Below are 20,152 nucleotides of genomic sequence, written 5' to 3'. Positions count from 1 at the left end.
GGCTGCCCCATCTGTCCAGCTTTGGGTGACCCCTTAAGCTCACACCCCACATGGCTGAGTGACCAGGGATTGAGATCCAGATTTGGATCCCGCTGTTAACATGGGATAAGCCAGAACAGGGCAGGGGTAGCTCACCCGTCCGGCTGCCCCTCTGTTCCCCTCCCTCCTACACCCAGGAAAGGGAGCAGACAGAGCCAGGGATGTGGCTTCCACCATCATCTTTATTAGTGAGCAGAGTGTTCACACAGGGTGGGGACAAGCCCCATGTGGAGTCAGCTGCACAGGTCCCCAAAGACAGCACCACCCCCAGAGCCAGCACAGCTGCGGGGGGGGGGGTGGGTTGTCATGCTGTGGTGGAGAGGGAGAGCTCAGTGGGAGGAGACGTGAGGCTCAGGCCAGGGGCATGTGATGCCCACACAGGGGGAGGGGGCTCAGTGGCAGGAGCTGTGGGGGCCATGCTGAGCTGGGAACTCTGCATAGGCTGGGATGGAGGGGGAGGGGGCGCTTCATGGGAAGAGCTGTGCAGGCCGTACCGGGCCTGTGGGGGGGTGGCTCCATGGAGGCCACACCAGGGCTGAGGGGGAGAGGGGTCTCAGTCGTCAGAGCCATCGGGGCTGCCATGGCTGGGGGACTCGAGAGGGCGGCTCAGGAACACCTCCTCATAGGAGCAGGGGGAAGTGAAGGCCTGGGCAGGGGTCAGCCCCAGTGCCCGCCCCCCAGCTCCGCCCCCTCCGCGGTCCCGTTCCTCCTCCTCCTGGGCGCGGCGGCGGAAGGACTGGAAGTCGGTGGCTGCGCAGTTGTCGGGCAGCCCCTGGGGCACCTGCCCATCCCCGGGACGACACACCTCGAAGCGCACCCAGCGGTAGGCCCCGCATTTGCGGGCCCCGGGGCAGCTCTGGATGAGGTTGTGCACGGCTGGGTGCGAGAAGCCGAAGAAATCAGCCCCGGCTGCCTCCAGCTCAGGGTAGGGCCGCCCCCGGGCAGCACTGATGGCCGCCAGCAGCTGGGCGTGGCAGGTGTCAGCTGTGGTGCCCGCCAGGGCACTGCCCGGCTCATCCTCAGGCACAATCTCAAAGCGGGGGCCCACTCCGCCGTCTTTGATCTGGCAGGTGTAGAGGCAGCGCTGGTCGGGGCGCCGCATGCTGGCGTAGACCCGTGTGCTGCAGAAACCCACTGGGTAGATGGCTCCCTCATCGTGGAAGCCTGCCCGGTCGGCCACGATCTCACCCAGGCTGTAGACCGTCAGCCCACCCAGCGCGATGGGGAAAACCGGCCGACCCGAGGGGTCCAGCGGCACTGGCTGCACCAGCCGCCGCACCCCCCTGTCTGGTGCTGCCCGCCGCTTGGCTGCACGCCCATTCTCCTTGCCCTTCTTGGGCCGCTTCCCTGCAGGCGCTGGCTCATCTGGGCCAGGGGTCGGTGCCACGCCGTACCCTGCTGAGATGCCCCCCAATGGCACCGCCGGGCTCTCCTCCTCGGCTGACAGTGCCTGGAGCTGCAGCAGCTTGGTGAAGAGGAATCGACGCTCCTCTCTCGCCCGCAGGAATTTCTCCTCCAGCCGCGCAATCTCATCACACAGTGCTGCATTCTCGAACACCATGGCCTTGGCCGCCCGGCGCAGCCGGCTGTACTTCAGCCGGTACTTCTCATTCTGGCTCTTCCTTGACACCTTCTTCATCCTCAGCTCACCCCGCCTGGAGGGATAGCCACCTTCAGACCTGCTGGATCAGAGAGCCCGGGCACCATCACCTCTCTGGGCACACACAGACACACACATTCATAGATTCACTCTCACATGGACACTCACACAAAGATCGCTGTTTCCCATCCATTCCCAGAGCTCCCTCCATTAGCTCTGTCCCTGCAAAGGCAGCTGGACTCTGCAGAACAGCGCATTTCATAAACGCTAAGGCCAGAAGAAAGGCCCATTTTGCCCCTCCATCCCAGCCCCCCCTAACAATTCCTGCATCCCGGCTGACTTACTGACGTTGCGACTTCAGATGTATATTGCTTTGTATGATCTGTGCTCTCTTATGCACTATATGATTAAGGAAAAGAACATTTAAGGTATTAGGCTTGGTGCAAAGTGTCTCTCTATGAGTGGCACCAGTATAATGACAGCTGTATAATTACAGAGCTACCCCAGTAAATTTTGCTGTGTAGACAAGCCCTTAGTCTCTCGCTCCAAGGCAGGTTTTCCAGATCTCAAATCGTCCCTGTAGCTCTTCTTTGAACCCTTAGCAACTTGGCAACATCCTGGTTGAAGTGTGCACACCAGAACTGGACAGAGTCCCCACTAACAGTCTTACTAATGCCATATACAGAGGTAACCCCCCCATCCCTGCTTCTCCTTGTACTCCTCTACTCGGACAGCCAGGGACTGCGATATTCCCTCCCACTAGCAGCTCATGTTCAGCAGGTTTCCACCATGAGCCCTAAGCCCTTCCCAGCGCTTCTCCTTTCCAGGATACAGCCCCTCATCTATTAAGTGTCGGCTACCTCCTCTGTCCTAGATGTGTAGCCATGCACGTGGCTGTGTTAAGACACACACTCAATAGGCTGCTCTGGGTGGCTCTGTATAACTGACCTGCCCTTAGCGCTATTTACCGAATCGCTGGGGGAGACCGTCTGGCCTAGATGATGCAGGAGGCTGGGCTGGATGGACTCAGTGGCCTTGAGCATCTGTGACAGGGGTCGGCAACCTTTCAGAAGTGGTGTGCCGAGTCTTCATTTATTCACTCTAATTTAAGGGTTCGTGTGCCAGTCATACATTTTAACGTTTTTAGAAGGTCTCTTTCTATAAGTCTATAATATAGAACTAAACTATTGTTAAAAGCAACAGAGGGTCCTGTGGCACCTTTGAGACTAACAGAAGTATTGGGAGCATAAGCTTTCGTGGGTAAGAACCTCACTTCTTCAGATGCAAACTATTGTTGTATGTAAAGTAAATAAGGGTTTTAAAAGGTTTAAGAAGCTTCATGTAAAATTAGATTAAAATGCAGAGCCCCCCGGACCGGTGGCCAGGACCCGGGCAGTGCGAGTGCCACTGAAAATCCGCTTGCGTGCCGCCTTTGGCACGCGTGTCATAGGTTGCCTACCCCTGATCTATGAAGAAGGTATGTGGCTGGGCCCCTTCACTCACAAGCCACTACTGCTGCTGTCTGATTGGCTCTGAGCAGGAGACTGGCTGGCTCAGGGGTGTGGGAGAATATTGGACATGGGGTCTGGGGGGGGGAGGCGGGTCCTGGCTGGCTCAGGGGTGTGGGAGAATATTGGACATGGGGTCTGGGGGGGGGAGGCGGGTCCTGGCTGGCTCAGGGGTGTGGGAGAATATTGGACATGGGGTCTGGGGCGGGGAGGCGGGTCCTGGCTGGCTCAGGGGTGTGGGAGAATATTGGACATGGGGTCTGGGGGGGGAGGCGGGTCCTGGCTGGCTCAGGGATGTGGGGAATGGGACACGGGGCCTTTCCCTTGGGGCGGGGGGGGGAGGGAGATCTCTGAACCAGCCCCATGGGGACTAGCTGGCTCGGGGGTACCGCTAATATAGTTGGTCTGGGGGACCCTGCAGGGCTCAGGGCACAACCCCCACCCCCAGCCCGTGATGCCCCGGAGCTGGCTGAGTGGGGGTGTCTCTCTCTGCCCCCCCCCCCCCCGGCTCCGATCCCCACCTCGCTCTGCCACTTCCTCCAAGCAGCGATTTCCTGCCTCTGCTGCTGTCTCCCTCCCGCCCCGGGGCCGCCTCTCGCCGCGACGCTGGGTCTCCCCGGCGCCCCCACTCACCGCCGGGCCGGGGCGATTTCCCCGGGGCCGCGCTGCAGAGGGGACCGATCCTTGTACACGCCCGGGCCGGGAGCCGGCTCAGGAGCGGGGCCCCAGGTGCCTGGGGGCTGGCACAGGAAGGTCCCTCTGCTATTCCGGTCCCTCGCAGCCCTGCCTGCGCTGTGAATGGAGGATTTGGTTTTTAACCCCTTTCTCCCGGACTCGAGAGGGTCAGGATGGTGCAGGTCAGGGTTAGGGTCGTGCGGATTAGAGGTGGAGTTGGGGATAGGCGGGTTAGGTTTTGGGTTGGGTTATGCAAATTCGGGTGATGCAGCTGAGGGAGCTGGGTTTAGCATTGTGCAGAATAGGTTTGGAGTTAGATCTGAGCAGAGAACGGATGGGTTCAGGTTCTGCAGGTTAGGTTTGCGGTTAGGGCTATATAGATTATGGGTGGAGTTGTGCACATGAGGGTTTGGGTTCTGCATGCTCGCCTAGTTACCCGGGTTTTATTCCATTTAACCCCTTCTACGTTGCTTTTGCATTGAGCTCGGTTTTAAATCAGAACGCGGTGCTGCACCCAGTCAAAACCCTGTAGAAGTCAAGTCTATTATATCCACACAATCAGCTAAAACGGCCAGCTTGTTTTAAAATGATAGCAAGTTTGTGGAGATGGTCAAAATATACATTAAAAAAAATAGTTCCGTTCAGAAGAAATTTTGAAGTTGTTTTCATTCCAAAGTTTCAAGAGATGTTCTTCATTTTTCATAAAATTAATCAAAACATTGTAAACATAGTTATAGACATTTTTCATTTACAGTAAACAAGTTTCTAATATTTCAATATGTCATCTATAGCATTATATTTTTGATAAAACATTCAATTAAGAAATGTCACAATGTTCGGTAAAAAAAAAATGACATGCAAAATATCAAATTTTTAGTGTGCGAAAGATTTCGTTTTCGGAAAAAAGGCCATTTTCCAGCAACATTTTCTGTGAAAAACGTTGATCCTAGTAAACTGTCATTCAAAAAACCCGTTCTTCTGGAGGACGCCATGTTGTAGAGCAGTGGTCTCCGAACTTTTTTGATCGCGCAGCCCTATCAGTAAAAAAATGTTGAGCACGCACCCCCGTCGCACCAGCTCTACCATTTTTGCCAAAGTAAAAAAAAAAAAAAAAAAAAAAAAGCCACTCGGACTCCCGCCCGAACTGCCGCAGCATAGGATTTTATGTTTTCTTTCAGGTCATTACTAAAAATGTTCAATAGGGTAGGGCCAAAAACTGATCCCTGCAGGAACCCCCTAATAATACACCCATTCAGTGATGATTCTTCACTTACTATTACCTTTTAACACCTATCAGTGAGTCAGCTTTTAATTCATTTAATATGTGCCATGTTAGTTTGATATCTTTCTAGTTTTTTAATCAAACTGTCATGTGGTACCAAGTCAAATGCCTTACAGATGTCCAAGTATATTCCGTCAACGCTACTACCTTTGTCAATCAAACTTGTAATCTCATCAAAAAAATGATATCAAGTTAGTTTGACAGGATTTATTTTCCAGAAACCCATGTTAATTGGCACTAATTATATTACACTCTTTTAATTCTTTATTAATTGAGTCCTGTATCAGGTTCTCTATTATCTTGCCTAGGATCAGTGTCAGACTGACAGTCCCATATGTATTATCCAGTCATCTCATTTATCCTTTTTAAATATTGGCACAACATTAGCTTTGTTCCAGTCTTCTGGAACTTTCCCAGTGTTCCAAGACCTACTGAAAATCACCATTAATGGTCCAGCAAGTTCCTCAGCCAGCTCTTTAAAAACTTCTGGATGCAAGTTATATATTTAAAAATGTCTGACCTTGGTAGTTACGGTTTAACATCTTTCTGAGATACTAGTGGAATGGAATGTTATCATGTGATATGACAACATCATTTATTTTTTTCCCAAATACACAACAGAAATATTTGTTGAACATTTCTGCATTATTATTGACAATTCTACCATTCCCATCTAGTTATGGACCAAGACCATTGTCAGGATGCTTTTTGTTCCTAATATACTTTAAAAACTCCTTCTTATAGTCCTTAACTCTGCTGGCCATAGGTTTTTCCTTGCATCCCTTTGCTTCTCTAATCAATTTTCTACAATTCCTAGCTTCTGATTTATATTCACCAACTTCCCCTTTCTTCCATTTGTTATATACAGGGGAGTCGCATCTTACGTGGGGGTTAGGTTCTGAAGTCAGCACGTAAAGCGAAAATCGCGTATAATCAAACACTCATTGAGTGGAATGGCGGGCGGAATCGCCCGCACTACAGGTACAATATTTAAATTGTTATTTTTCTCTTTCTTTGTTTTGCAGAGCGCGTATAGTTAAAATCGCGTAAGTTAAATGCACCTATGATGCGACTCCACTGTACTTTTTTTTTCTATTTTCTACAGTTGCCTTCACTTCCCCTCTGAACCAGATCAGTGGCCTTCTTCCTCAATTGTGGGACTTTGGCTTTTTAGGCATCTAATAAAGTGTTCTTAAACAATTTCCAATTATCAATCATATTTTTCTGATTCAATTCTTCCTCCCAATTGATTTGGTTCATAATTGTTCTCAGCTTTATGAAATTGGCTCTTTTAAAGAACCAAGTATATATATCACTGGTCTGGACTTTATTCTGTTTGCACTGTATAAATCTGATCAAGTAATGATCACTTGTACCTAAGTTCCTATTCATTTTTAGTTCTGTGATTATTTCCTCTTTATCAATCAAGATGAGGTCTAATATACATTCCCCCATGTTGGATGCAACACTTTTTGAATTAGGACATTATCTATAACGTTAAGAAATTCCAAGGATGTTTTAATACTGGCAGCATGAGACCTTCAGCGTACGTCACTCAAATTGAAATCCCCCAGGATCACGCAGCTTTTTTATCTACGCGTATAAGGAGCTGGTTTCCCTGTTCCCTAGTGTGATTTGGTGGTCTGTAGCAGACACCAACTAATATCCCATCTTGTTCTTTATCTCTTAGGACATTGAGTCATAAGCATTCGAGATAATTTTCTTCCATGCCATGTTCTGTGCCATCAGGCGGTCACTCTCTCTTTCTCTCCCCCATGCATGTTCTGTGCTGGCAGGTGGATGCGCTCTCCCACGCTTGGACTGTGCCTTCAGGTGGGCCCCCTCTCCCTGCACATGTTCTGTGCCATCAGGTGGTCTCTCCCACTGTGTGCTGCCGCCGCTGATGTGCCAGGAGGTTGCCGTTGCGGGTGAATCCCCTCCCACACTGGGCACAGTGGTAGGGCCGCTCCCCGGTATGGACCCTGCGGTGGGCCAGGAGGTTGGAGCTGAGGCTGAAGCTCTGGCCACATTGGTGGCAGCGGTAGGGTCGCTCCCCAGTGTGGGTGCGCTGGTGGGTCAGCAGCTCGGCGCTCTGCCCAAAGCTCTTGGGGCACTGGGCGCACAGGTAGGGCCGCTCCCCGGTGTGGGTCCTGCAGTGGCTGATGAGGTCGGAGCGCCGGCTGAAGCGCCTCCCACACTCCCCGCACGGGTAGGGCCGCTCCCCGGTGTGGCTGCGCTGATGCGCCAGGAGATGGGAGCGGCGGCCGAACCTCTTGCCACACTGGGCACAGCGGTAAGGCCGCTCCTCAGAGTGGCTGCGCTGGTGGACCAGCAAGTCTGAGCTGCGACCAAATCCTTTGCCGCACTCAGCACAGCTGTAGGGCCGGTCATTTGTGTGCAGGCTGCGGCGCTCCCCAGTGTGGACTCGCCAGTGCCGGGCCAGCCCTGAGCTGACACTGAAGCCCTTTCCACACTGGTGGCAGCGGTGGGGTTTTTCGCCTGTGTGAATTCTCTGGTGGGTAATGAGGTCTGAACTCTGGGTGAAGCCCTTCCCGCAGTCAGAACATTTGTAGGGCCTCTGCCCTGTGTGGACCCGCTGGTGCTGAAGGAGGTGGGAGCTCCAGCTGAACACCTTCCCGCAGTCAGGGCAGTAATGGGGTTTCTGCCGCAGCTGGGTTCTTTCCTGGGCCCTATGTTCTGAGCTCCCACTGGGGCCTCTCCCTGGCTCAGCCCATGTGGCTGGATCCTCCCCTTGCTGGGTGCCATCCTGGACATTTAAACTTCCCCTGACAGCATCAGGATCGCCGTCTGCCTGCTCTTCCAACCCACTGCGATGCTCACGAGCGTCTCCCTGCCCAGGACTCTGGTGTTCATCAGCTTCAGAGACTCCTGAGGCGGTCCCATCCGGATCCATTGTCTCATCACCTCCCTGCTGCCGATTCCCCCTCGTCCTCGCTCTTAAATCTCAGCTCCTGCTGGGATGAGAAAGAATCTGGATGTGAGTCAATCCCTCCGCTGGGCAATGGTGGGGGACACAAAGGAGATCCTCGGAATGGGGAATGGCCAAGGCGGTGAAATGAATCATTGTTGGATCGGTGAAATAATCTCCTGCTGGAAACCCCTCAAGTGGCCAGGGGCGGGGGAGAGAGGACGACCACGCCCCCTCCAAACACCCAGGGGAAAGGCAGCTGAGCGGGGGGGCAGCTGCCAGACTTCCAGTGATGCCTGCCACAGTTGCTGGGTACAGTCCCAGCCTGGCTGAGATGGGGGCAGAGCTGGGGAAGTTCACGGCAGCGCTGTGGGATCCCAGCTGTTTCACGGCACTCACAAATACTTCGAGCTGGTTTCATTTTTTGTACCTCTCCTCTGTGCTGCTGTCTCTGGGGAAATAGATATCTAGGCCTGAAAGCTCATTGTACCCTTCCAGCCTGGCCTCCTATCTCCCCCAGCCATTCCTGCCTCTGGCCCAGTGACTCCTGATTTTGAGAAAGAGATGCCGCATCTCCGTTTTAACAGACTTCCAGTGATGGAGAATCCACCCCGTGCCCAGATCCTAGAAATCCAGGACACGTAGCTCTTCCCTTCCCTCTGTCTGGGGAACCACGTCAGATTTGCTGTTGGGAATCCTGCTCAGCGTGAGGGAAAGAATCAAGGTGAGTTCAGGGCTTGTTAGGTGTTTCAGGGAATGTGCCAGGGACATGGAATCAAACATGGGGAGCTAGAGGCCGGCTGGGGCTGGGTACGCGCCCTGTGGGAGGTACTGGGCGAAATTCTCTGGCTTGAGTTAGGCAGGAGGCCTGACAGCATGGGCACAATGGGTCCTGTTGGCCTTGAAATCTATGAAATCTGTGCTGTTCTGCAGACCCCAACAGTCTGTCCAACGGACGGAGCTAATGGAGGTAGCCCTGGGAATGGCGGAAACTATCATCTCTGTCTGTGTGAGTGTGGGTGGGGGAGCGCCTGAGGGCGTCTGTATAAGTTTGTATGTCAGACAGTGCACGTGTATGACTCGTGCGTCTGCGTGAATGTGTCAGCGTACGTATGTGTGCGTGAGCATCTGTGCGTCACAGTGCATGTGAGTGTGCTAAGGTCCATCAGCGTCTTGGCCCGTGTCGATGTTACAGCAGCGAGTGGGTCAGAACGTGTCTGCATGTCAGCGTGAGTGTGTGTATGTGTCCTTGTGTGAGCGTGTCTGTGCGGAGTGTCAGCGTGTGCATGTGTGTCGGGGTGGCGAAATGCCAGGGGAGATGGTGGTAGCAGAGTCCCTCTCTCCACTTGTTTCTCCCCTTTCAGTCTCTCTCTCCCTGCCCCTCCCCAGGGCCATGAGCTCTGCCTCCCTCGGGCAGCCGCTCTGGGGTCTCACAGAGTCAGGCACTCTGCACAGAGCCCCATCCCCGGCTCTCTCTATCACCTGGTCTCAGGAACTAATGTTGGCAGAGCCCTGGGGGCTAGGTCCAGCCAGAGACGGTCCCTACCACAGCTGGGAAGCCGGGCATCGGATCCCACTAGGGAACAGCAGCCAATCATCAGCCCAGCTCCAGTCCGGATGCAGCAGCAGCAGCCTCTGTTCCGGAAGCTCACTCAGCCCTGGTAAACTGAGCAGAGAGCAGACTCCTGTCCCTTGGCCATAACCAGGGCCCTCTAGTGGCTGCAGCCACTGGATCCTTTCCAGACACAGGGCACAGTCAGATCTAACACTGGAATAAATTGCCTAGGGAGGTTGTGGAATCTCCATCTCTGGAGATATTTAAGAGTAGGTTAGATAAATGTCTATCAGGGATGGTCTAGACAGTATTTGGTCCTGCCATGCGGGCAGGGGACTGGACTCGACCTCTCGAGGTCCCTTCCAGTCCTAGAATCTATGAATCTATGAATCTAGCCAGAACCCTTCCCTTCTTCCTAACACCAGGGTCAGAGCCCCAGGGAGCAAAGGCTTAGAAAACAGGTGTTACAGTGATAGACTCAAGGAACTTGATCTATTTCATGTAACATAGAGAAAATGGAGGGGTGACTTGATCCTAGGGTGACCAGATAGCAAGTGTGGAAAATCGGGATGGGTAGGGTGACCAGATGAGAGAAAGAAAATATCGGGACACATGGGGGTAAGGGGAGGAGGGGGGTGCCCACCGGCAGAACAACAACAACAACAAAACCCGGCACTGCTGGCAGATATCGGGACAAATTGACAAACCCCGAAATATCGGGACGTCTGGTCATCCTAGGGACGGGGGTGGGGGGTAATAGGTGCCTATATAAGAAAAAGCCCCAAATATTGGGACTGTCCCTATAAAATCAGGACATCTGCTCACCCTACTTGATCCCAATCTAGATTTGTACCTACAGGGGGAACAAACAAAGGGCTCTTCAATCTAGCAGAGGAAGGTATAACATGATCCAACGGGACAAATTCAGACTGGAGATAAAGTGAACGTTTTTAACAGGGAGAATAATTCACCACTGGAACAACTCACCCAGGGTTGCGGTGGATTCTCTATCACTGACCATTTTTAAATCAAGACGGGATGTTTGTTCTACAAGCTCTGCTCTAGGAATGATTTGGGGCAGGTCTCTGGCCTGTGCTCTACAGGAGGTCTGACGAGATGACCACAATGGTCCCGTCTGGACTTGGAATCTATGAATTGAAGACCTCGTCTACATTAGAAAGTTGTCCGGCTTTAACACCGCTGGTATAGCTAACGTGGTACCATTTCCTCCCCCCGAGTGTGGATGCAGTGATATCAGTATAAAGATGCTAATAGCTGTGTAGCTGTTCCAATCATAGAACTGGAAGGGACCTTGAGAGTTCATCAAGTCCAGTCCAATACAGGAAGACGAATGACTATACTGGTAAACACCCCATTTATACCAGTGTAGCTGCATCCACACTGGAGTTTTTACCTGTATACCTATTTCAGAAAAAAAAAAAACACATCTCTAACCAAATTAGTTATACTGGTAAAACTTTTAAGTGTAGACCAGGTCTTAGGTATTTATCTGGACCCCATCACCAGAGGTGGATTAAGATTTATTGGGGCCCCTGGGCACAAAGAACATTGGGGTCCCCAACATCCCCCCTGCCATAGGGCCCCACACCCTGCTCCTCCCCTTCCCCCAAGGCTCTGCCCCCTGGCCTGGCCAGAAGCCAGGGCTAGGATAAGGGCTACCCAGGAAGCCTGGGGCACTGTGGGGAGCCCTGGACTCTCTATCTGTCCTGGGCAATGCATCCTGGGGGACAGGGACACGGGCTAGGGCTGCTCTTGCTTCTTGGGCACACCGGTCTCCCACCCAGGGCAGGTGGAGGGCATGGTCTCCCCACAGCTGCCTGGGCTCCCTGGGTGACTTTTACCACAGCCTAGGAGGGCATGGAGGAACATTTGGGTAATTGTGAGTGCAGTGGGGCCCAGGTCAGCCCGCATGGGGGTGGGGTGGGGAAGGAAGGAATTCCACTCATCCTTGTTCTGCCCCCAGGTCTTCTCTGGCCCCACTCCAGCCGTGCCCCCAGCCCCAGCCTCACCTCCAGCATCACTCCCAGCCACGGCCCCACTCCTGACCCCTGACCACAGCCCCTGGCGCCTGCAACCCCCAGCTCAGGCCCCAGCTCACGGGGGGCGGGGGCTAGGTAAAGGGGGCTGTCAAGGCTGCTTCCCCACTCTGAACTTTAGGGTACAAATGTGGGGGTCTGCATGAAAACTTCTAAGCTTAACTACCAGCTTAGATCTGGTCCGCTGCCACCATTCCCATGTGGATTCCCTTCCCTGGGAAGCCTTGAGAAACTCTTCACCAATTCCCTGGTGAATACAGATCCAACCCCCTTGGACCTAAAAACAAGAAAAAAATCAATCAGGTTCTTAAAAAGAAGACTTTTAATTAAAGAAAAAAGGTAAAAATCATCTCTGTAAAATCAGTATGGAAAATAACTTTACAGGGTAATCAAACTTAAAGAGCTCAGAGGACCCCCCTCTAGCCTTAGGTTCAAAGTACAGCAAACAGAGATAAACACTCTAGTAAAAGATACATTTACAAGTTGAGAAAACAAAGATAAAAACTAACATGCCTTGCCTGGCTGTTTACTTACAAGTTTGATATATGAGAGACTTGTTCAGAAAGATTTGGAGAACCTGGATTGATGTCTGGTCCCTCTCAGTCCCAAGAGCGAACAACTTCCCAAACAAAGAGCACAAACAAAAGCCTTCCCCCCCCCAAGATCTGAAAGTATCTTGTCCCCTTATTGGTACTTTGGGTCAGATGCCAGCCAGGTTACCTGAGCTTCTTAACCCTTTACAGGTAAAAGGATTTTGGAGTCTCTGGCCAGGAGGGATTTTATAGTACTGTACACAGGAGAGCTGTTACCCTTCCCTTTATAGTTATGACAGGGGCACAACCGAAAAAGTTTGGGGACCCCTGCTAGAGTAACCATACCTACCGTTTTGGCCCTGGATGTCCCAACTTTTTTGGCAAAACTGGATTTGTCCCATTTGCTCTTGTCAACTGATCACCAGGTGGCAAGAGCAATACAGCACAAATGATGCACTTTTGCCAAAATGGGGCTTGGGGTGGGGGTGCGGGGGAGCAGTGGGGCTCAGGGGTGGCAAGAGACAGGGCTCAGGCCAGCCCTGCATAGGGCAGGAGGGGGTTTGGGCAAGTGCCTCAGGCTGGCTACACATGGGAAGAGAGAGGGGGCTCAGGCTGGCTCCACGCAGGGGGCGAGGGAGGGGAAATATACTCATTCACTCTCTACACAGGTTCCCGCCATCTTCCAGCCTGGCTGGGGGCGGGGCCTCAGGGGGAAGAGGAGGTGCAGGGCAGAGGAGCAGGGCTGGGGGAGAGAGAAATGAGCAGCAGGGGGCAGGGCCAGAGTGCCAGTGCACCTGTGGGACCTATATGGTAATCCGCCACTGCCCATCATCATAATATCCTACTAATCTTTAAAGTCTTTATCCTCACAACACCCTTGTGAGGAAGAGCAGGGCCATTAACCCATTGCTCAGATGGGGAACTGAGACACAGAAGGCCAGATTTTTAAAGGTATTTAGGCATCTATTTTCTAAATCATCTGGGTGTCTACAACTCATTGATTTCATATGTTTAATGTGTAATGAAACAGGTGCTTGGACACAGCACCGGCACAAATTTCGCTCTGGGTGGGTGGCAGGAGAGCGCCGGCTCCTGGCCAGGCATGCTGCCGTCAGCAGCAGTGTGGAAGTCAGGGTGGCATGGCATGGAGGATTGCCAACCTTACTTTTGCGCTGCTGCTGGTGACAGCGCTGCCTTCGCTGGGCGGCCAGAGAGCGTCACCGGCTGGCCAGGCACTCAGTTCTGAAGGCAGAAGCAAGAATGGAATAAAAAAGCCCAAATAAGTGATCTTCAGATAAAACAAGACCAGAAAACCACAACCCATAACTTTCCAAAAAATTAAAGTGGGAAATAAGCCCCCTTCTGCTTATAAAACGGACTTGCACACTACTGTGCCTTTTTTTTTTGTTGCTTTCTTATGCCAAAGAACTTCCTTTGTATTTGTTAAACCAGGAAATGAATCAGAAAGTTTGGGAGCCCAGGACCCCGGTCTACCTAACATTGTCATTTGTCCAGCTCTCCAGGAAGTTCAGACTGTTTTGCTGAACAAATCATGCCAGCAGAAAATCACGAGATTGACTTACAATCATGAGACTTTAAAAAACAAATAACTGTGGGATTGTGTTTATTTGCCTTCTGTGATGGCGTCTTTAGGATGCAGGTTTTCAAGCTTTTCTTTGCAACCCTGAAGGGTAAAAACTTGCTTTCTTCTTTAATGAAAGCTGAGAAATTTGTCCAGCAGAATCACAGAACTCTGGGAGCTTTAAGAAAAATGCCAAATATTGCAAGAGTCACAATTTAGTTTATCCAAGAGAAGACTAAGAGGTCATTTGATCATAGTCAACATAGACAGCTCTGTTAAGATCCAGCAGACAAAAGCAGAAAGCGAGCCAATGGCTGGGCGCGGATGCGAGACAAATTCAGACTAGTAAGGTTCAAGATGTTAATAGGAGGGGAAGGAACCATTGAAACATTTGCTGTGAACAGGGAGATTCTCTGAATAAACCTGGAGTCTGTCAGCAAGACTGAATGTCTTTTTAAAACACGCTATAGGTCAAATAGAAACTATTGGACTGGATGCAGAAATTAGTGGATGAGAATCTCTGGCCTGGGTTACGCAGGAAGCTGTGTTGGACGGGCACAAGGCCAGAAAAGAGGCATCAGAACTAAGTGACGCCTGTAAACTGGATTTGAATCTGTTTTGTATGTTATACTTCGGAAGGAGAATTGCAAATTGGTTGATTTATTCAGGGCTCTTTCTTAGTCGCTCATCCATATCAGAGGAACAGATAAGGTGTTAAAATTTATCCACTCTTCAAATGGAAGAAACTTGCTTCATTCATCTTTCACTTTGGAGAAGTTGCCAGCTATCCCAATTTGATCATAAGTCTCACAATAGCTGGTGTTTTTATTAAAGCCCCAGGTGTTGGAGTCATGGAGGTAAAGCACTGGACTGGGTTCTATCCCAAACTCTGCCATTGGCCTGCTGGGTGACCGTGGGCAAGTCACTTCCCTGCCCCGTGCCTCAGTTTCCCTATCTGTAAAATGGGGATAATTATACTTCCTTCCTTTGTAAAGTGCTTTGAGATCTACCGATGAAATGTGCTCTACAACAGCTACATATTATTATTAGCTTTTTCTTTTTTTATAAATACATTTCTAGCCCTCATGGCTATGGTGAAAAGTTTGAGGACATCTTTGAAAGCTTTAAAACCCAACAGGCAATTAGAAAGAACCCCAAATTCATTATGATGTTTAAAACACCTCATGATTAATCTCCGGTTTTTGAACACTAGGGAGTTGGTAGTACAGTGAATTTCCAAAGTGAAGTGAATTTCTAATCCATCAAGCTGAGCCTGGTTCTGATTTTGATTGATCAGAAAAATGTGCCCTGAGTTAAAGAGCGTAACAAAACCCCCTTCCCTGATCTCCCTAAGCAAGGCTGATTCTCATGGCTTTCAGAGAGAGCTAATAGCTGTACTTCAGAAAACTCAGATGTCTGTTCACAAGAAGCACTCACTCCAATTAGCCACCACACACCCCACCCAATGGCACAGGAAACCCACATTAAAGGAGTAACGGAAGACCAGCTAGTTTATCATATTGTTCATAAAAGTCAGCAGAAGATGGAGAAAGACTGGTATGAACTCAGATTGTTCTGGGGAAAGGAGCCATGAGAGGAGGTTTAAATTTTTAACAGTGAGGCTAATTAGTCACTGGAACAATTTAGAAGGGTCGTGGTGAATTCTCCATCACTGGCAATTTTCAAATCAGGACTGGATGTTTTTTCTAAAAGATCTGCTCTAGGGATGATTTTGGGGAAGTTCTCTGGCCTGTATCACAAATGGTCCCTTCTGGCCTTGGAATCAAAGGCAGCTCAGGTTGGCAGGAGGGTGAGATGGAAGGTTCTAGAAATGGGAGGAAATGTTCAGAGTTATAATCAGCCCCAGTCGTTTTGATTGGATCGTGTTCCTGGGATGAGGCCGCTGCCCCCTTTTTGGATGTTGTTTGGGGTCGAGCAGCTGGAGATGTAGGCTGGAAGGAGCAAGCTTCAGCATTGTGGCTACCCCCCTATCTCCACCCTCACCTTGGGACCCTGGGATCCACCCTGAGACCATCGGGCCTTCGTTGTCCTGACCCTGAGAGGTGCCCTGACCAGATCAGGCTGGAGAGTAGGAACACGACATTGCCACCTTCACTGGCTCTGGCTAAATCAATGGGTCTCAAACTTTTTTACTGGTGACCCCTTTCATATAGCAAGTCTCTGAGTGTGACCCCCCCCTAATAAATTAAACACACTTTTTAATATATTTAACACCATTATAAATGCTGGAGACAAGCGGGGTTTGGGGTGGAGGTTGACAGCACGTGACCCCTCATGTAATGACCTCGCAACTCCCTGAGGGGTCCCGACCCCCAGTTTGAGAACCCCTGGGCTAAATCCTGACCAACACTTGAGATGTGAGGGTGTGTCACCTTGTACCCTCTCTTCACTTCCCTTTCTGCCTTCTGCATAGTAAGAATCTGGATGAATCATCAAGAAAAACTTCACTCCACACAACTGTGAGCCTGACCAGATAAGCAGCTGAAAGCAACGCCTTAAACAGCCTGGTAACAGTATGTGTCCTATCAAATAGCTCAGAGCATAATGCTGGGCTTGTCTTTTTCCAGCCGTGAGGCTACAAGTGAGAGTCAGCACCAGAGACAGAAACTGCATTTTCTACCTTTTGACCTTTCTCTCAGAACAAGTTGGTCTTGTTTTGTATCAAAGGGAACAGGATTAGACTCCAGCAGCAGCAACAATCACTCCAGATTATTGAAACTGACACTTTTCTCCCCAAAAGGACAGTTAATCCCATCAAATGCTGTGAAGTAGGGGTTTCCCCACAAGAAAACCCTTCTGTAAGAGAAAGGGGGTAAGGGATATTATTACAATGAAAGCCATACTCACCGCTTTCCATTTCAAATGCTTTAGCTTCATTCTTATGTGTGTTTAATAAGAGCTTATCTTTTGGGAGGGTTTTTGGCAGAGGCAGTTGCCCTGGCAGCCACCCGCAATGACTTGACAAGAAACTGCAGACCACACCCGAAGTTTAACATTAAAACAGTAAATAGAGGGTTTGCAACACAGACAACAACAACCCTGCTGGGCTTAAAAGGTTTGCCAGTCTAAAACCCTCTTAATGCAGATGCAATTTACAGCGGCAGAATACTTTTGCTGGTTTAGCTTATGCCAGTTCCCAAAGTGAAATAAGCTATAACAGTTAAAGTTTATGCCACTATAGCTGCATCCACAGTAGGGAATTTTCTAGCATAGAAATGTCACAAAAATCATTTTCAATCCGCATTATTATACTAGCGAAAATGTCTAGTGTAGGGTCCTAATTCACTTAGGGGACAGCTGCAGTGAAGTCAGAGGAGTGACCGCAGCTAGGGGGTGTGGAAGCAGAGAAAGAACTGACAGGAAGGGGATGCAATGCATGACAGTTTGTTAGCAAGAGTTAGGCTAACTGTAACCCTAATAACGCGAGATTTGTAGAAGCGAGGATTGTGTGAGGCAAGTGGGAAAGAACTGTGTGAGAAGTTGTTGCGACCTTGTGTAGATAATATGGAATGTAGACTAAGAGTCTACATTAGTGAGCAAAACAAGATATCAGAATGACCTATGTATAAACAAAATGCAACTGTTGCTCATTATTGTCTGTAACAAAAGGTATAAATGCTTGCTGTAATTGTTTACCTGTTGAGAGACCTGCTTAGCTCTCTCCCTCTGCGCAATTGTGAGAGTTAATAAAGCATCTGACTTGCTATACCTAAACAAAGAGTGAGAACTCTGTTTTTCTCCGACAATTTGGGGGCTCGTCCGGGATGGCAACGCCCGCAGAGGCACCGGCAGCTGCTACGGATCGTTCCCCTTTGAACCTCATGGCGCCACAATAGAGGTAGGAGACCTTTTGAAATCTCTATTGGGGTGTCGGAGGAGGACTGTCCGTGGGCCGTCTGTCCCTGTTGGGCTCACGCCATCCGAACTTATTGACTGTGCAGCAAGGCCAAATGCTGAGCGGCTTAGGGGAATTGTTGCCGCCCCCTGTATGCATATGCGAGGTGCATAGGTATGCACCGGTGTTGAGGGGTTGTTACCGCCTCAGGAGGGGTTTTTACCGCCTCGAGTGATGCATCGAGGTACTTGGGAATAGTACCTGGAGGTACTTGGGGAATAGTACCTGGAATAAGGCCTTGGTGTGTGTGTGTGTGTGTATGTGTGTGTGTGTGTACACCAGTGTGAATTGAGTGTTACCGGAAGACGCCCAGAGTACTCTGCGAAGTCTTTTGGCTCGTGACCAGAACTACTCTAACGCAAGCCCGGTAACTAGAGGATCTTTTAGGAGATCCGACCCACGGTGGGCTAACTCGGCCTGGCATCGTCCGGCGAGGAGGCTACCTGGGTCTAGGAGTGTGTGAACCCATCTTCCCTCCCCTTTTCCTCTCCGTGTGAGCCACTGACAGTCTGATCATCTCATTGGATGCAACAGAGTAAGCGGCGCCGTCTCTCTGAGACTAGCCGACGCTCTTTGCTGAAGGGAGGTGTAGGAGGGTCGTGGCCATCCTCGTTAGTCTCGCCTGTGTGAATACCCCGTAGGGAGAGATCCTTAGTTTATGTGCCGCTAGCACGGACAGGGCATCCTCCTCCCTGTGTGTGTGATTGGAAAATGGGTGGGGGACAGTCTAAGGATTCCCTCTCACCCACTAAGGGTACCCCAGCTTATTTCATGTACGTACATTATGGTACTAAAACCTGCAGGTATTTAGAGAATTGGAATCATTACACGCGTGAAAATTCATCTAAACAATGCCCACTAGAAGGTACCTTCAATCTAGATAAGATCATACATCTCAGAGGAGCTTTTAATCACAAAAAAGCCTCTGACACACAATGGGAGCAATTTGTCTATTGAGGAAAGGAACGGGTTAATTTGAAATTCAGCTTGGTCCAGAGATAAAGAGAAAGTTAATCTGCATTCAAGGTCAAGAATCAATGCAGACCAGGCTAAGTACAAAGAAAAACTGCTTTCGGCCCCAGCTGACCGTGAAAAAATATAGACAGAGTCAAACCAAAGGCAATACAAGTTACAGTGCTGAGATTACATTTGCAAAGCTTAACTGTCCAGTGAGATCCAACAGTCTGCCTTTGCGACCCTGGAGCCGGCGTGGTTTGGGGAAGCTGAAGAAGCCACAGGCAGCTGGCCTGGACTGGAATCACTGAAAAGACGCCCCAGGAGACCTCAGGGTGTAAAAGAACTGCCCTCCCAAGAGAGGAAGCAAGTTGGAGATTGCACAGCACCTTCTCTGAACGTTATACACAGACGTGGCCAGTCTGGACGTACGTGTGTGAGTATGAAAGTGTGCCTACTCTCAGCCGCAGTAAGTCTGAGAACCGGAGAGGGATTTAGCATTCCTCTCTCCACCCCGGTTGACCGGGAAGGGCGTCAGGTGGATCTACCCCAGTCATAGCAGGACTGGGCAATAGAGAAGTTGGAGAAAAGGGAAGAGTTGTGTACTTGATAACTAGAATTGAGCAATTAAGAGCATAGATCATGAACCAGGCAGCAACTCAAACCTACGCCCAGGGCATGTTGCAAGCCTTGAGACAGGACTTCCAGGCAGAAAAGGAAGCACTGGCTAAGCAAGTACTGGTCCTTCAGGGACTTGTCAGAATGTAACCATTTGTGGTTGCATATGCTGTAAGAGCAGTGTGTTTGCCACAAGAGAAAATTGAATAGTTAAATGCCAATGGGTCATGCGTTTTGCCCAAGTGGCAAGCCTCACGAGGGAGGACTCGGGTAGCCTTGTGAGTAAGAATGTTTAAGAGAAGAGACCAGGAAGGGTGGGGGCTAGTTGAGAAGCCCACCCTCCTATCTAAATTGGTAGTGAAAAAGCTGGTGCCCATGGAAGAGAAGCATGAGAAGGATCAGCGAGAAAAGCAGGATCGGGCCCAAGCGAGCAGGCAATAGATAGAGAGATTGGAGAACAGGTTGGAAACTTTGAGGGCATAGTGGAAGGAAGGAGTAAGTAATTATAAGCATGGGGATTTCAAATCCCCAGGATAATAATTGAAATGGTAAAATGTGTGTAAGACAGAGTCTTTGTACCAAGGTGCAAGGCTCTCCTTTTTTCTGCAGAATAAAGCAACTCCTCCTTATCCCTGTCTGGCTGTTATTGGCTCTCAGCTAGGTGGACCCGATATTTTGGTGACAGTTACTGGCGACTCCGGTTAATGAATTTCTGTCTTATACATTTAGGTGTTAGGTGTGTGGACGGAACTGAGCCTCTCATTTGTAATTCCTCAGAGTGGAAGCCATCGCGTGCAATGAAGCTCTGAGGTCGAATTGGGATCCTTCTGTCCCGTCCCCTGTAGCGGTCAGTATTAATAGAAATTCCTGTAATAGGATCCTATTAGGCCATAATTCCCTCTGT

General features: G+C 50.2%; 2 protein-coding genes and 2 long non-coding RNA genes across 15 annotated transcripts; 2 read left to right on the top strand and 2 right to left on the bottom strand.

Annotated features, from left to right (window-relative positions):
• Positions 1–203: 203 nt before the first annotated feature.
• TBRG1 (transforming growth factor beta regulator 1) lies at positions 204–3,918 on the bottom strand. 7 transcript variants are annotated; one of them, XM_065594410.1, is made up of 3 exons: positions 3,781–3,918; positions 1,976–2,038; positions 204–1,721 (listed from the first exon to the last, which is right to left on the bottom strand). In XM_065594410.1, the coding sequence occupies exon 3, from the start codon at positions 1,676–1,678 to the stop codon at positions 593–595; it is 1,086 nt and encodes a 361-aa protein (XP_065450482.1). In that variant the 5' UTR covers positions 1,679–1,721; positions 1,976–2,038; positions 3,781–3,918; the 3' UTR covers positions 204–592. The 7 variants fall into 7 exon arrangements, with proteins under 7 accessions (XP_065450482.1, XP_023969362.1, XP_023969361.1 ...); XM_024113594.3 differs by lacking the exon at positions 1,976–2,038 and having other exon boundaries at positions 204–1,753; XM_024113593.3 differs by lacking the exon at positions 1,976–2,038 and having other exon boundaries at positions 3,781–3,915.
• LOC112061069 (uncharacterized) lies at positions 3,869–6,314 on the top strand. 2 transcript variants are annotated; one of them, XR_010600925.1, is made up of 3 exons: positions 3,869–4,004; positions 5,973–6,085; positions 6,210–6,314. It is a non-coding gene; the product is annotated as an uncharacterized LOC112061069 (long non-coding RNA). The 2 variants fall into 2 exon arrangements; XR_002890092.3 differs by having other exon boundaries at positions 3,960–6,085.
• LOC101953307 (zinc finger protein 239-like) lies at positions 4,471–16,682 on the bottom strand. Of its 5 annotated transcripts, none has more exons than XM_065594422.1 (3): positions 16,629–16,682; positions 11,812–11,922; positions 4,471–8,079 (listed from the first exon to the last, which is right to left on the bottom strand). In XM_065594422.1, exon 3 carries the CDS (start codon positions 8,016–8,018, stop codon positions 6,972–6,974), a length of 1,047 nt encoding a protein of 348 aa, XP_065450494.1. In that variant the 5' UTR covers positions 8,019–8,079; positions 11,812–11,922; positions 16,629–16,682; the 3' UTR covers positions 4,471–6,971. The 5 variants fall into 5 exon arrangements, with proteins under 5 accessions (XP_065450494.1, XP_065450490.1, XP_065450491.1 ...); XM_065594418.1 differs by lacking the exon at positions 16,629–16,682 and adding an exon at positions 12,180–16,201 and having other exon boundaries at positions 9,516–11,922; XM_065594419.1 differs by lacking the exon at positions 16,629–16,682 and adding an exon at positions 12,180–16,201 and having other exon boundaries at positions 4,471–8,076; positions 9,516–11,922.
• LOC135983338 (uncharacterized) lies at positions 8,628–19,066 on the top strand. Its single transcript, XR_010600920.1, has 2 exons — positions 8,628–8,757; positions 16,195–19,066. It is a non-coding gene; the product is annotated as an uncharacterized LOC135983338 (long non-coding RNA).
• The last annotated feature ends 1,086 nt before the right edge of the window (positions 19,067–20,152 follow it).

Source organism: Chrysemys picta, chromosome 4 (assembly GCF_011386835.1).
Source record: "Chrysemys picta bellii isolate R12L10 chromosome 4, ASM1138683v2, whole genome shotgun sequence".
NCBI lineage: Eukaryota > Metazoa > Chordata > Testudines > Emydidae > Chrysemys > Chrysemys picta.
Note: the sequence above shows the minus strand (reverse complement) of the source record. Positions and strands in the feature narration are given on the sequence as shown.